This window comes from Danio aesculapii, chromosome 5 (genome assembly GCF_903798145.1).
Source record: "Danio aesculapii chromosome 5, fDanAes4.1, whole genome shotgun sequence".
NCBI classification, from domain to species: domain Eukaryota; kingdom Metazoa; phylum Chordata; class Actinopteri; order Cypriniformes; family Danionidae; genus Danio; species Danio aesculapii.
Window position 1 is genome coordinate 7,030,594 of NC_079439.1, and position 15,995 is coordinate 7,046,588.

The 15,995-nt window shown below is 34.2% G+C and overlaps 1 protein-coding gene across 1 annotated transcript in view; it reads left to right on the forward strand.

Annotated features, from left to right (window-relative positions):
- Positions 1-5,751: 5,751 nt before the first annotated feature.
- The window catches only part of tnks1bp1 (tankyrase 1 binding protein 1), a 65,478-nt gene continuing 55,234 nt past the window's right edge, over positions 5,752-15,995 (forward strand). Inside the window, exons 1-2 of the mRNA XM_056457296.1 lie at positions 5,752-5,844; positions 11,029-11,888. Coding sequence (XP_056313271.1) covers positions 11,044-11,888 — 845 coding nt within the window. The 5' untranslated portion in view covers positions 5,752-5,844; positions 11,029-11,043. The remainder of the gene's footprint in view (positions 5,845-11,028; positions 11,889-15,995) is intronic.

The following is a 15,995-nucleotide window of genomic DNA, read 5'->3' on the forward strand; positions in this document are numbered from 1 at the left end:
GGAAAGTTCTGTATCTTCTACCAGAAGGTAAAAGATCGTAAAATGGAAAGAGTACATGAGATGGGTTACTTAAAATTCTTTTCGCTTCATTCAGAGTGCATTGCTCGTAGAGTGTTTGTATACTAGTAAAAGTTTCAGATCCTTTTAGTCTTGTAGCAATTCTGATAATATTGAAAATGTTTGATTTCAGATTTACAGAAAGATTGCCATACCATGTAGATAGACCATACCTGATAACACTTTCAAATACAGCTTGATAAAATAAGTACATGATTTTCTTATCAACACCATAAAACCATAACCTTCGTAGAAAATACAGTCTTTGGTGAAGCTTTTCACAGATCCAGTTTACGTGAGTGTCCCATGTTAGAGACCCGTCTATGTAAATTCCCAAATACTTGTATGACTGTAGCTGAGTGATTTCTTGATTATGTACAAACACTGGTAAATGCTCGAGAACACACTTGGTGACTTGGTGAATAAACACACTTTATTTATATGTATAATAACTTTAAGACTACAACCATTTAAGCAGAAAACTAGGCATACTGTCTAACTTGTTGCCCTAATAAATAATATCTTTTTTTATTAATAAATCCATAAAAAATGAGCACACAATAAGATCAACGAGGGCAACGAGATCTGCAAAAAATGATAGTTAACAGAAAACAAATGCCTGGCCATGGATCAAACAGCTCCACCCTTTAGACCTTTGTTAGGATGTCATAAAACAATGGAACAAACAAATAATGTCGGCTATCAGTTCATGATCATTTTGGGTGTGTTGTGCAGGTAATACGAGCAGGGCTAGGAAACCAAACCTACTGCTATTTCTACATTATTCTCTGCTACTATCCAACAAGCAAAGTCTTCAGCCATTATACTGACATGAAATATGAAACTAGCCAAAGGTCAAATATGTAAAGAGGTTTTTAAGCTAAGTATCTTCTGTCAACAACTGCTCAACGAATGTTTGTAGAATAAATGAGGAATGAATGAAAATGCATCAAAAAGAAATTTGTTTTATTAATAAAAGGCATATAAACTTTATATACTTTAAGTATATCAGAGTGTCGTTGAGTGCTGAACATATATTACAAAAAATGAAAATAAATCCTAGATATATTAGGATTGAAAATAAATAAATACAAAAGTTAAATAAATAAATAAATAAATAGAAAGAAAAATTTATTTAGAAATGAATACAAAAAAAATGTAAAAAGTAATGATATATTTAATGATTATATTTATTAATAATAAGAATTATTATTGAGTGTTGATCATGTTTTACAAAATGAAATAAATGTCAGATTTACATTAGGAAAAAAAATAAATACATACAAAAAGTTATAATAAATAAAGAGAAAGTAAAAAATTTAAAATGAATACAAAAAAGTAAAGATAATTCTATTTAATAATTATATATATTTATTATATATTTATTAAAATAAGAATATAAACTTTATATACTTTAAGTATATTCAATTTTCATTGAATGTTGATCATATTTTCAAAAAGAGATTAAATTATTAATAAAATTACATAAATACATTAGATAACAAAATAAATACAATAGGAAACCAAATAAATGAATACAAAAAGTTTAAATAAATATATAGAAATTAAAAAATACATGTAAAAATGAATACAAAAATATTAAATAAAAATAATTATATTGAGTTACATATTTTACATATGTGTGTGTGTGTGTGTGTGTGTGTGTGTGTGTGTATGTATGTATGTATGTATGTATGTATGTATATATATATATATATATATATATATATATATATATATATATATATATATATATATATGTGTGTATGTATGTATGTATGTATGTATGTATGTATGTATGTATGTATGTATGTATGTATGTATGTATGTATGTATGTATATATATATATATATATATATATATATATATATATATATATATATATATATATATATATATATATACATATACATATACATACACACATATACATATGTATATACATATATTCAAACATACATACATATACATATATACACACATATATATATATATATATATATATATATATATATATATATATATATATATATATATATATATATGTACATGTACATATTATTATGTACATATATACATAATAATATATATATATTATTAAAAATACCATATATATTAATAATAATTATTAATAATAATAAGAATATAAACTTTATATACTTTAAGTATACACATTCTCCTTGTATATAGTGTTGATCATATTTTGCAAAAAAAAAAATAATAATAATTATTAACGATAATTATTACCGAAAATAAAATAAAATGTCAGATACACATTAGGAAAGAAAATAAATAAATACAAAAAGGTTAAATAAAATAAACAAATAAATAGTAAGAAAAATAAATGTAAAAATGAATAAAAAATATATAATTATAATTTTTTTATTTATTTTTATTTAATAATAAGAATATAAACTTTATATACTTTCAGTATAGAAAATTTTCAATGAGTGTTGGTTGATCATTTTTTACAAAAAAAAAGTTTAAAAATAAATTAATTAATAGAAAGGAAGAAAAATAAAAAATGAATACAAAACAATAAAACTGCAAATTATATATATATATATATAAATAGTATTTATTAATAATAAGAATATAAACTTTCTATACTTCAAGTATATACAATTTTATTTAGTGTTAAAAAAAAAAAAAAATATATATATATATATATATATCATTTAATTTAATACTTGACATTTCTTTGTAAAATTTACTAGAAATTTCTGATTGAAAGATGTTTTTTCAACAAATGTGGAATTTAAAACCTGAACAAGCTGAGGTGTTTTCTTCACAATATACTCGAAAATCCAGTTTCATTCACAAATTCAGTTTAATTCATACACTCTTTTTCTTTCGGCTTAGTCTCTTATTTATCAGGGGTTGCCACAGCACAATAAACTGCCAACTATTCCAGCGCGTTTTACGTAGCGGACGTCCTTCAAGCTGCAACCCAGTACAGGGAAACACCCATACACTCTCACATTCACACACACGCACTCATACACTACAGCCAATTTTGTTTTACCCAATTCACCTATAGCGCATGTGTTTGGATTGTGGAGGAAACCGGAGCACCAGGAGGAAACCCACACAAACACAGGAAGAACATGCAAACTCCACAGAGAAATGACCCAGCCGGGACTCGAACCAGTGACCTTCTTGCTGTGAGGCAACAGTGCTAACCACTGAGCCACCCCACATTCAAATTAACTTTACATTTTCAATCAATCAATAAATTACATGATAAAAAACATCAATACAATTTTTTAAAAGCTTTCAAATATGTTAAGCGTCATGATGTGAGTAAATACACAAGAGTATATACATGATATTTTAGGCCAGAATTACAAACGCAGCAGCAACGACTTCCCTCCAGATGTCAGCAAACATGCAAAAGAAAAGATGATAAGAAACTTCCATGACCTCTTTTCACCCCTGACATGCAATTACTGCTGAAATGCAAAGTGGCTTTTTTCACAGTTGGGAGTCACGTTCGCTTTCTATGGCTTAGCAATAATGATAAGGATGTCATATTAATAACCCTTTTGACAGGAAGCTCAATCAATTTGATGAGTCACATACAACATCAATAGCACTCACTATCTGAAACTTAATCTATAGAAGGTGTAAAAAAGAAAATATAAAGTACAGCTGAAGTCAGAATCATTCGCCCTCCTGTAATTTTTCAAACATTTCCCGATGATGTTTAACAGAGCAAGGAATTTTTCACAGTATTTCCAATAATATTTTTTCTTCTGGAGAAAGTCTTTTTCATTTCAGCTACATTAAAAGCAGATTTTAATTAGCTTTTAAATCCTTTTGAGGTCAACGTTATTAGCCCCCTTAAGCTATATTTTTAAGCAAGAAGGTCGCTGGTTCAAGTCCCGGCTGGGTCAGTTGGCGTTTCTGTGTGGAGTTTGCATGTTCTCCCCGTGTTGGCGTAGGCTTCCTCCAGGTGCTCCAGTTTCCCCCACAGTCCAAACACATACGCTATAGGTGAATTGGGTAAGCTAAATTGTCCGTAGTGTATGTGTGTGAATGAGAGTGTTTGGGTGTTTCCCAGTGATGGGTTGCAGCTGGTAGAGCATATTCTATATAATGAATATGCTGTGGTGACCCTGATTAATAAAGGGACTAAGATGAAAAGAAAATGACTGAATAAAATATGATGCGTTCTTTGGTACAGTGTACTTGCTTTGTGATCATATTATATTGTCATTCTGGCATTATATAATTAGAGTAAAGTAAGTCTTAATAAAGTAGTCTTAATAAAGTAGTCTTACAATGATAATATTATCGTTTATCGAGATATATTTTGGTGCAATATATAGTACAACAAAAAATAGATATCGTGACATGCCTAGTCATCAGTGTGTGAATGTTTAGTATGCTATTGTATTGTAAACATACATTCATATTAGACATAAAAACATATAATGAGCTGTCCAATCAGCTCCAAATAGTCCAAATAGCTTCAAGATAAGATGGAAAACAATAACCATGTAGCTAGAAAAGGAATGTTGACTGACAAAGCACTGTCTTAAATGTTATAATCATCAAATTAAGCTCTTGTGTTAAGAATTATGAGTGGGTAGATATTAGTAAAACAAAAATCCACTGTAAATTTATGAGATTTACAGTAGATTAAGGTAAAGTTGGTTTTATATTCGCACATTCGTTCATTTTAACAGCTAATTTGAATATTCTGTCTGAAATCACATGTAATTATGACTTCAAAACAACATTAGCACTATTAAATTGACTGTGAACAATGTTGTACTTTAATAGTCACTGGCTGCTAATATGATTTCCCTATTTAGAATTTGCAAAGAATACTTTTCTGAATTTATATTATTAAGGAGAAAGTCAGAATGTGTAAATATAAATCCAACTTTACCCCAATTGCTACTTTGAATATTCAGTCAGAAATGGCATGAAAGTATGACTTCAAAACAACATTAGCACTATTTAATTGACTGTGAACAATGTTGTACTTTGATAGTACTCAGCTGCTATTATTTGCCTGCTTAGAATTATTTTCTGAAAATATAATAATAAGGAGAAGGACAGAATGTGTGAATATAAAGCTAACTTTACCTCAGTGAGATTTAGGCGGTTTCCAATTTTCCTCTGAGGAATTTGTTTGTCTAATCAGGCAGAAAAGATAAACTGATGTCAGAACACAGGTCTGTGGCGGGAAAACTTTGCAGCCCTCAAAAGGCTTTTGAATAAACTCCAACCTAAGTGTGGACACCAACTGTTGTCAAGCCAACGCGTTTTTATTCAACAGTTATAATAGAACATGTACCTATATTTTTGTGCCTCCCGTGTTTTCTACACACCCCTGGCTTTCTTCTTTCATTCAGCTCGACAGGTTTTTCTGGTTGAAGGCTGAGCACTTTTTTACAAGAGGAGCGGCCACGCGCAACACCTCGAGACCGCAGCTGACAGGAAAAAAATCGCCATTCCACGCTTACCTCATGAATATTAATCACGCAACATGACGTATGCAAATCAGTCTACGTTTATTGGCTAAACACGGAAGAAGTTATCGAATAAGCAAACAAAACTCTGTCAGAGACTTTCAATATGAATATTTATTAGCTTGCGCGAGGAACGTAACTGAATATTCATGAGGTGAGCAGTCGTCCTAGTAGGAATCCGCGGCTCCGCCCTCTTTCCTTAAAGTTTGAACTCACCTACAACCCGACAGGACACAAACAGACGTGTATTTGAGTTTTGGACCTACATGTACAATCTTATGGAGTAATTCTACCTCTGTACAGGTAAACACGCATTGTTTGAGTTGATGCTGTTGTGTTTAATATGCTAATGATTCATGCCGCCTCTAATATAGATAAACAGTATGCTATTTGTTTATTATAATAATTATTATGGATGTTTAGTACAACATAAACTGCAAAAAATTGTGTGTGTTTTCTTTTTAACGCTGGACATTATACAGGGTTCAAAGACAGACGGTTCATTGTAAAAGGCACTTATTCATAAGTTACTTATTACCAACAGGTGCAGATTACTGCTCTTGTTTTATGATCTTTTCTGTTTTTTATATATGTAAAACTCTTATTAATAAGTCAGAAACGTCGTGTAATGCTTAACATCTCTAGCTTTTTAAAAATGATAATTGAATATATGAATATTAAAATCTATATGAATCTATAAAATATTAAATAAAAACATTTCAGTGTGAATTTTATTAATTATTTAAATAAACACACAGTTTTAAGTAATGTCTTAATTAAAAGGTTCTTCAAAGGTCTGCCTGTTTGTTTAGCATCTATATTTAAGGCTTGACAGAAATGTAAGTACTTAAATAACATTTCTCGTGACTGATGCACAAAAGCAGATTATATTGCTCCTCTAGAGTCATGCACTTGCCATAAGAATGTAATGCATTAAGCTCGGCATGCAAATCTGTGCATAATATTTTGCATATGTTCCTGGGGAATGTAAACTGTGCCTACTTGCATCAAACATGACCATAACAGGACTTTTATTTTATTAAAATGATCTGAATGAATCTCTGTAAGGGGTGAAAGATGGTATGCGTTAATAAAAAATGTCTTTTTATTTGAATTTTCTCAATAGATATCCTTTTTTATATAAAGCTGCTTTGGTGGCAACTGTAGTAAACACTGATAAGGAATTGTCTGATAACCTTGTTTACCTTTGACTCGCCATTAGTATTACGCTATATTTTGAGTTTGACATATTTTGTACATCTGATCTAATAATACTGGCTTGTAGCTGGACCGGTTTGTTCAACGAAGACAGATTTATGCCAAGCTTGAGTATGAGTGTGATCATTTTTTAACCTGCGGATAATGTTTCAGTGTTTTTGCTTGAAGGACTTTTTTGGTCAGATGGAAGTCTTATATTGCATATGTTTTGAGAAGGGATTTGGTCCTAAATGCTTAAAAGAAGCCTGTCTGTAATCACTTGTTTTGCACCGTGATAAGAGAATGAATGTAAGCGACCATTTTGAAATGTCAACATTTGGATTTCTTCAGTTCATTTCAAGCTAAAATATACATAAATGAACCGTTTTTTGTGATTTATTGGATTTTTTCATTTATTTATGCTTTTGAATTGCATTATTGGACCTTGATCTTTCCTCCAACAACATGTAATGTTGTTTAGTCTGAAAAAAGTGATTTTTATTGACATTTTTACTAGGTTGAAGTTATATATTATCTCAATTTACAGTACAAAAAAAGGTAATGAACTATACCTATCGTTTTGGTTAGTTTACAGACGTAATACTTTGGATTATATTATATAATTTTTTTATGCAATACATTGTTTCATACTACTAAAATGTCATTAAAAGTCACAGCAGAGTAAAACTTTCAACTTTAAAAGTCGACAGAGCAGAGATAATTATTTATTAACGTTAAATAAACTGAAAAAACCTGTAAAATGCGGAAATAAAAAAACAAAACAGATTTTTTTACAGTGTAACTTGAGATTATTTTGCTGTAAATGACATTAATTTCAACAATTCAAAGTAATTTTTTCCATTGTTGACCCAATACCATAGTCAAAAAGTGTTAGAATTATTAGTATTTGGTTATTGATTGTGGGTCATGCAGGGTGTGTATAAATAGCTTGCAGAGGAACGTCTAGTCGTTTCATGTTTGAGTAGCTCTAGTTAGATGGAAAAACTTAAAAATCTAGCCTAACCAGAGTAACACGACCTCAGAGAGCTAAACCATCTGGATTGGCCTGGACTGCAGTGTGTTGATTTCATGTTCTCAAGTATTCATTCATTTGTTCTGTCAATTTGCTCGAACATGCTTGTTATAGCATGCATAACATATCTAGCGAAAGAAATACACAACATTTACACCAACCTGATTTCACCAAGTTGGAAATGTTCCTGGATTAACATCTATGTTGCTCCTGGAACAATATTCCAATTAGCCAATCAGAATTAAGGGATAAGTTTGCTGTTACTGTTATGTTAAGTTTAGGCTTACGGTTAGGTTTATGCACTTCTACATGATTGTTATCCGACTATTATTCCCCTCTAATTTTGGGAATAATTTACAGTTATGATTGGGTTTAGGGGTATAGGGAATAGGTATGATCTACATACAATGTAGATGGTAATCCAATATCGCATTGTACTTTGAAAAATTATGAAGTGGCAACATTCATCTTTTGCTTTTTTGGAATATTTATCATTGTATAAATCTTAATTACCTAATTGTTTTTGCTGCAAAATGTATTATAGTTATCTATAACATTTTTGCTATTTAGGATTTTTTTTTTAAACCTTTTTTTCTTTTAATAGTAAGATCAATAAGATTTATTTTCTCAGAAAATATATTAATAATATGTGGATTTCCCCCACAGTCCAAACACATGTGCTTTAGGTGAATTGAATAAACAAAATTGTCTGTAGTGTACGAGTGTGTGTGAATGTGAGTGTATGGATGTTTCCCAGTACTAGGTTGCAACTGGAAGGGCATCCAATGTGTAAAACATATGCTGGAATAGTTGGCAGTTCATTCCGCTGTGGCGATCCCTGATGAATAAAGGGACTAAGCTTAAGGAAAATTAATGATAATAATATAAAATACTTAATTTAGATGCTTTTGTGAAGCATTTATTTACTTGAGATAAGCACTTTGTTATAAAAATACTTTGTTATGTGCAACAAAAGGTAAAAATTATTTGATTGCTCAATTTTTTTTTCATTACTTACACTCAAAAAAAGACTTGCTGCTTGTTCAATCTACTTATGGTAAATGAATTGAAGCAACACAATTATTAAGTATTTTGGAAGGGAAAACTTAATTGTTTGATGTTCAACCCACTTAAATTTGTGTAAATTAATAAAAACAAGTAAAAGTGTACTTTTAAAAACAAATACACTGTAAACAATGCAGAAAACTTAATTACAAAAACATATGCTGGAATAGTTGTTGGTTCATTCCGCTGGGGCGAATAGAGACAAAGTTAGAGGAAAATGAATGAATGATAATATAAATATATTAAACATTAAAATTATGATGCTTTTCAGAAGAATTTATTTACTTGAGATAAGATTTTTTTCTATAATGTTATGTGCAACAAAATGTAAAATTAATTAGATTACTTAACTTTTTTAGATTACTTGCATTTAAAAAATTACTTGAACATTAATTGAAACAACACAGTTATTACATTTGGGGGGGGGGGGGGGGTTAGTTGTTTAATGTTCAACCCACTTAAATTTGTAAAAACATATAAGTAACTTAGCAACAATTAAGTCATGGGTCTCAAACTCAGTTCCTGGAGGACCGCAGCACTACACAGTTTTGCTCCAACCCTAAACAATCAAGCTGATGCAGCTAATCAAGGTGTTCGAGACTCTTTTGAATAACTGGCTTTGAATAACAGTGGCTAGCACTGTCGCCTCACAGCTAGAAGGTCACTGGTACAAGTCCCAGCTGGGCCAGTTGGCATTTCTGTGTGGAGTTTGCATGTTCTCTCCATGTTGGCATGGGTTTCCTCCGGGTGCTTATGTTTGCCCCACTGTCCAAACACATGCGCTAAATGTGAATTAAATAAACTAAATTGGCAGTAGTGTATGTGTGTGTGTGAATGAGTGTGTATGGGTGTTTCCCAATATTGGGTTGCAACTAGAAGGGCATCCGCTGCGTAAAACACATGCTGGAATAGTTGTTGGTTCATTCCGCTGTTTGCTAATAATATTGACTTTAAGAAATATAATTACTTAAGAATCTAAATCTGCTCTTATTATAGACAAACCAATAAGATTCCAATAAATTCTCCAGAAAAAACAGATCAGAAATTATGTGAAAACTATAATATATTAATAATATTAAATATATACATTGATGGTGCCTCTGAAATCTGATCCAACACCTCATTTTAATGCCCCCCCTCACCCTCCTCCCCGCTCTTTACTTTCTTTCGTGACTTGCCCCCCCATCATCCTCTTCCCCCTCACCTGTCTTCCTCTTCACTTTCATCCGGTACACCCAGACATCACCACCCCTCCCCGATCTTCTCTTAGAATTGTGTTCTTTTTGCTCATTTTAAATAAATAATTCAAACAGGCAGCAAAATGTGGCACAGTGGCTCAATGGTTAGCACTGTCGCCTTACAGCAAGAAGGTCACTGGTTCAGGTCCGTGCTGGTTCAGTTGGCATTTCTGTGTGGAGTTTGCATGTTCTCCCCGTGTTGGCGTGGGTTTCCTCTGGGTGCTCCGGTTTCCCCGACAGTCCAAACACAAGCGCTATGTGAATTGATAAACTAAATTGGTCATAGTGTATGAGTGTGTGGATGTGATCGTGTTTCCCAGTACTGGGTTGCAGCTGGAAGGGCATCCGCTGCGTAAAAGCGTATGCTGGAATAGTTGGTGGTTCATTACGCTTTGGTGACCCCAGATTAATAAAGGGACTAAGCCGAAAAGACGAATAAATGAATGAATGAATGAAATTGGCCGTAGTGTATGAGTGAGTGTGTGGATGTGATAGTGTATGGGTGTTTCCCAGTACTGGGTTGCTGCCGGAAGGCCATCCGCTGTGTAAAACATATGATGGAATAGTTGGCGGTTCATTCCACCATGTCAACCGCTGATTAATATGGTAATAACCTGAAGGAAAATCACTGAATAAATGAACAAGCAGCAAACATATTTATTTTTTGCATGTACAACTCCTTCATGTTGTCCCAACACAAATCGATTAAGTTAACTTCATAGATTTTTTAAATAAATTTAAGTGGATTAAACATTAAACAATTGAGTTGTTCCCCAAAAAAATCTCAAAAATTGTATTCTTTCAGCTCATTTTAAATAAGGCATTTGAACAAGCAGCAGAAACATCTATATTTTTAAGCGTACAGTTTGTTCAAACAGGTTTGCGTGTTTACAGTAACATCCTAAAGACATCTGTTAATGCCACTGAAATCCCGCTGGTGTGTTTCTCCTGCAGGTGCAGTGTGTTGCCATGGCTGCAGTGGTGAAGGCGACCACCAGGGAAATGACCCAGTCGCTCATTAACCCAGATGATGCTTCATCTCCATCCTCTGCGCTCCCAGAAGACTCCCCAAAGCCATCGCTGGGCCCAAAACCACACCTCATGCCCAAACCATTCACCCTGCAAAGAAACCCCACCGTCCGCTCAATCCGAGCCCCGAAAACCAATTTCACCAAACGCCTCCAGCGAGCCACGTCTTCGGAAACGCTTCTGGATTACACCGAGCCTAAAGAAATCACACCAGACTCAAACGGCACAGTAAACGGGTCAGCTTCTACACCACAAAAAACTGACTTAAAAGATAAACTAGAAAGCTCTGAGAGCAAAAAAGCAGATAAAGATGTGCAGGAAGTTCAACTTAGAAGCAGAGCAAAATCATTGAGCTCTCAAGATGTGACGTTAAACAAACAGAAAACGCACGATGGCGAGTCTGAAACGGATGTTAAAGGGTCTCAAAGATGCTGGCCGGCCCGAAATCGTCTCTCTGTCCATCTGACGTCCAAATTCGAGTCACCTGAGACTGCTATAAAAAAAGATGCCGAAATCAACAAGGCACCACTTTCTCCACCTGCAGGGTTAGAGTCCAAACCTGCAGTGGATAAAAACGAATTGTTAGATGAGGAGATGAGCGGAGGCAGCATTAAACGAAGGATCAGCCTCCTGTTTGACCGCTCGGCAGCGTCTCAGCGCCGGGACGCCGTCAACAGAAGAGACGTCACTCCTGCTGAAATATCTGTTGACGTTAAACAAAGAATCCAGAATCTGAGCTTGGACTCACCAAGGACGCGCTTGCCATCCTCTGGAGCTCCTAAAAGGTTAGTGAACCCGCATGATCTGTTCTTCTCACTTAAGAAGGTAACATAATATTTGTAATCAAAATAAAGTGTGTTCAAGTAGGGCTCATTTGAGAGAACTGTCATTGATCTCGTTCATCACTTCATAATATTTATATATACAGTTGAACTATTAGCCCTCCTAAATCCTGTACATTTCTTTTTAACGGAGAGAAGATTTTTTCAACACATTTCTAAACATAATAGTTTTAATAACTCATTTCTAATAACTGATTTTTTTTACCTTTGCCATGATGACAGCAAATAAAATTTACTAGATATTTTACAAGATACTAGTATTCAGTATTACAAGATACTAGAATACACATATACCTTATGTGTAATATACTCTCTCTCTATATATATAGAGAGAGAGAGAGTCCCCTTCACTATACTGGGGCATTAGGACCCACACAGACCGCAGGTTGAGTGCCCCCTACTGGCCTCACTAACACCACTTCCGGCAGCAACCTAGTTTTCCCATGTGGTTTCCCATCCAGGTACTGACCGCGCGCAGCCCTGCTTGGCTTCAGTGGGCGACCATGTGAGAGTTGTAGAGAGCTAGCAGCCGACTACAAATGAGGAGGACTTCTCCCCTCCTCAATCCCTGGGTCTAAATGCACACAGTGGATAGCAGTTCTGCAGGTCTCTTGCCCTGTCTATTCCAACCATTAACCCTGCTGGTAATCTGGAGGATTTTAAACATAGGCGAACACAGCAGCACAGATATACATAATGTGTCTGAATGGTAATGAACTCAACTGATAAAAGACAAAGTCCGCCATTCTTCAATTCTCGTGCAGCTCTCTCGACAAAAATGCTGCAAACCAATAGCTTTGCTGTATCAATCCTGACAGCATCATGGGGAAACACATGCAACAAACCCTGTGAATCATGGAAACAAACACATACGACCCTTCATGAACGGCATATGTGAAGTCCATGGACGTGGTCTCACCAAGTCATTGAGTCTCACAGCTTGGCAGGTCTGCCTTGCCTTCAGAAAGCACGTGCTCTCATGAATAATTAGGTAGCAGGGTCTTCTCATAGGATAAGAAAACTCTGCTATGAATAATAATGAGAAGCTGACGCGTCATCACTTCACTAGCAGATTCGAGATACGTCGAGATACTGGTTTTGATCCCATCCCAATAATGATTTTAAACCCTGAAGATGAAATTAGCTGTCAAAAGCTCAAAATTAGCTAGTTTTCCCCACAATTAAAGCTAACAGGTGCTAACGTTGTCTTAACTGATGCTCAACACACAAATCTGTTAAAATCTCAAAAAAAGTACTCCAGGGTGTCTGGAACATTTATCTGCAGTCCGGCAGTTTCACTTTCATTCAGGAATCTTTCATTCACGCCCCCGCATGAGGTATTGGATGCACATATGAAGTAAGGACTGATGGAAGAGTGTTGTTTTAATAGAATTTGACGCATAGCATTTCACGGTGTGTCTGTCTGTGGTCCTTCACTGACTCGGTAGATGCAGAGAATAGTGATAAACAGCCGTGTGCGTATGGAATATCTTGTTGCAAAACACAGCGAAAAGTCCTACACAAAGGTAATAGTTTGATTGCAGTGTTCACATGTCTATGCTGCACTTCAATATTGCCACTAAAATCAGCATACTCCACGTCTTAATTGGATTTCTGTTTAGTTCGATTATGACCTTAATCTGATTAAATTAGGGCTTTTCAATTAGTTTGTCATGGGGGGGCAATTCATGAAGAGCATCTCAAATGAGGGGCCGGAGAGATATGACTTGCAATATGAGCATATGTTGTATTTTTGCTCCCTAAGACATGTTGTATTTTTCTACATTGACATGGTAATATGTTGTATTTTGAAAATACATAACATCACTGCATTGTACAATGTATTTCAAAGTGCAACAAAAGCAGTGCATTGCTTAAGTAGGCTTCTTCTACATTTAAAACACATTGTTATGCTATGTTTTAAACTGCATAACAATTATAGATGCAGCAATTCTAGATTTTGGTTGTACTATTATATAGTCTAAAGAATAATCATGGTTTCACGGTTATAACGTCTAATGTAAATTTAAGTTTTATATTAGGGAAGTATTTACATGAACGGTTGTTATCATATCCGTTCATACATACATAATCATTTTAATAATTTGTAATAATTCGTCTTGCATATCTTTTGTTTACACTGCACTGAAAGCCACGCACAACTCTCACCGCTACAGCGTAAGATGTTTTGTACTCGGTGCATCTGGAAGGCGCGAGTGCATCACTCTGCTTGCGCGCGCATATTGGCATAAATTCTAATATTGGAAATAACGAACTTACACGCAGAAAAGACGTGATATGTGAATGACCGGCTGCTATAGTTAATCCAATGTGCGTGCGTATTCACCTTGGTGTAGCTATAAGCTCGGAACTTTAAACTAGCGCACAGGTGGCATAACTTTGTTTAGTTGCAGCAGTTTCATTCCGTGCAACAGAAACACGGGGTTGAGAAGCCTTTAAACACTACAAACTGAACTACACTGTTCCTATTTACTGCGACCTTTTATGTGAAGCTGCTTTGACACAATCTACATTGTATAAGCGCTATACAAATAAAGGTGAATTGAATTGAATTGAAAACTTAAGTATCCAAATGTTTTCGGCTGCTCATGGCACTCGCTTAATGTCAGGTGACTCATGTTCTGTGCAGCCTTTAACTTCAGCTTGTGCTTTATTAAACAGACGCACGCCACTTCATAACTACAGCGGCCGTTTTTAGACTAAATTTGTTTTTGATGTCTTGGTCACAGTATTTGGGGGGCCGGAACAAATTGGGCTAGGTTCGGCTTGCGGGTCGCCAATTGAATAGCCCTGGATTGAATAAATTAAAAATCGTTGTTTACATGGTAGACTCTTAATTAGGATATTGTCTTAATCGTATTAAAATCGGATTATTGGTGTCCATGTAAGCGTACTCACTGTGACTATGTTTACATGGACACCAATAATTTGATTTTAATGCGATTAAGACAATATTCCAATTAAGAGTTATCCATGTAAACAACAATTTTTGATTAATTTAATCATATTAAGGAAATAATTGAACTAAAGAGAAATCGAATTAAGACGTGTGGAGTATGCCGATTTTAGTCGCATTATTGAAGTGCATTACAGACAAGTAAACACCTTGATCGAATTATTACCGTCACGTAGGACTTTTCGCAGCGTTTTGTGATAGGAAAGTCCACACACACACGCAGTTAGTGCAGACCACCTGCATTGTGAAATGCAGAGGGTTTTTTCTTCCATTCAGCATGCAGTATAATATTTAATAATAATAATAATAATAATAATAATAATATATTATTAAAACAACACTTCCAGCAGTTCATACTCATCCAATATCTCATTTGTCATGGAGGGCGAGCATGAAATGTTCATGAATGAAAGTGAAAGTGCCAAACTGCAGTTAAAGTCGACAAATTAATAATGAAACACCCGAAATTACATGAAACTCCGGAGGAAATGTGGATAGCATGGTGACGCAATGACGTTAATCGAATCATGTGCTATAACATGTAAAACGGGATCATGAAAGGAACATTCAAAAAGCAACTCATGTAAACACCTTAATCTTATTATTGTCTTAATTAGATTAAGGCAAATAATTTGATTACTGATGTCCATGTAAACATAGTCACTGACTGAGTTTGGAATCATGGGAGTTGTGGTTTTCATTATCTTACTGAACTCCTGCAGAAATCATGCTGATGAATAAGCTAAAGTACAGCAAACACTTATGATCACTTATTAAGTAAAGATTTATTATTATGGGAGGATGACTCAGAGTAAAGGCTAAAAGCTGTGGAAGTGAAATGAGTGAAATGCTGAAGCAATTGCTGCTGAGAGATGATAGTCAAAATATATAACACCATTCTAGTGGTTTTAAGATATTATAATAAACAGATCTTGCATATTGTGCCTTTTTATAAAACTGTTTCAAAGCAGCTTTACAGAAAATGTTAGTGTTAAAGGTGCTGTATGTAAGTTTCTGACTTTTCTAATGCATAAAAATACCATAATATGTTTGCGAATATTTAAGAAACATGC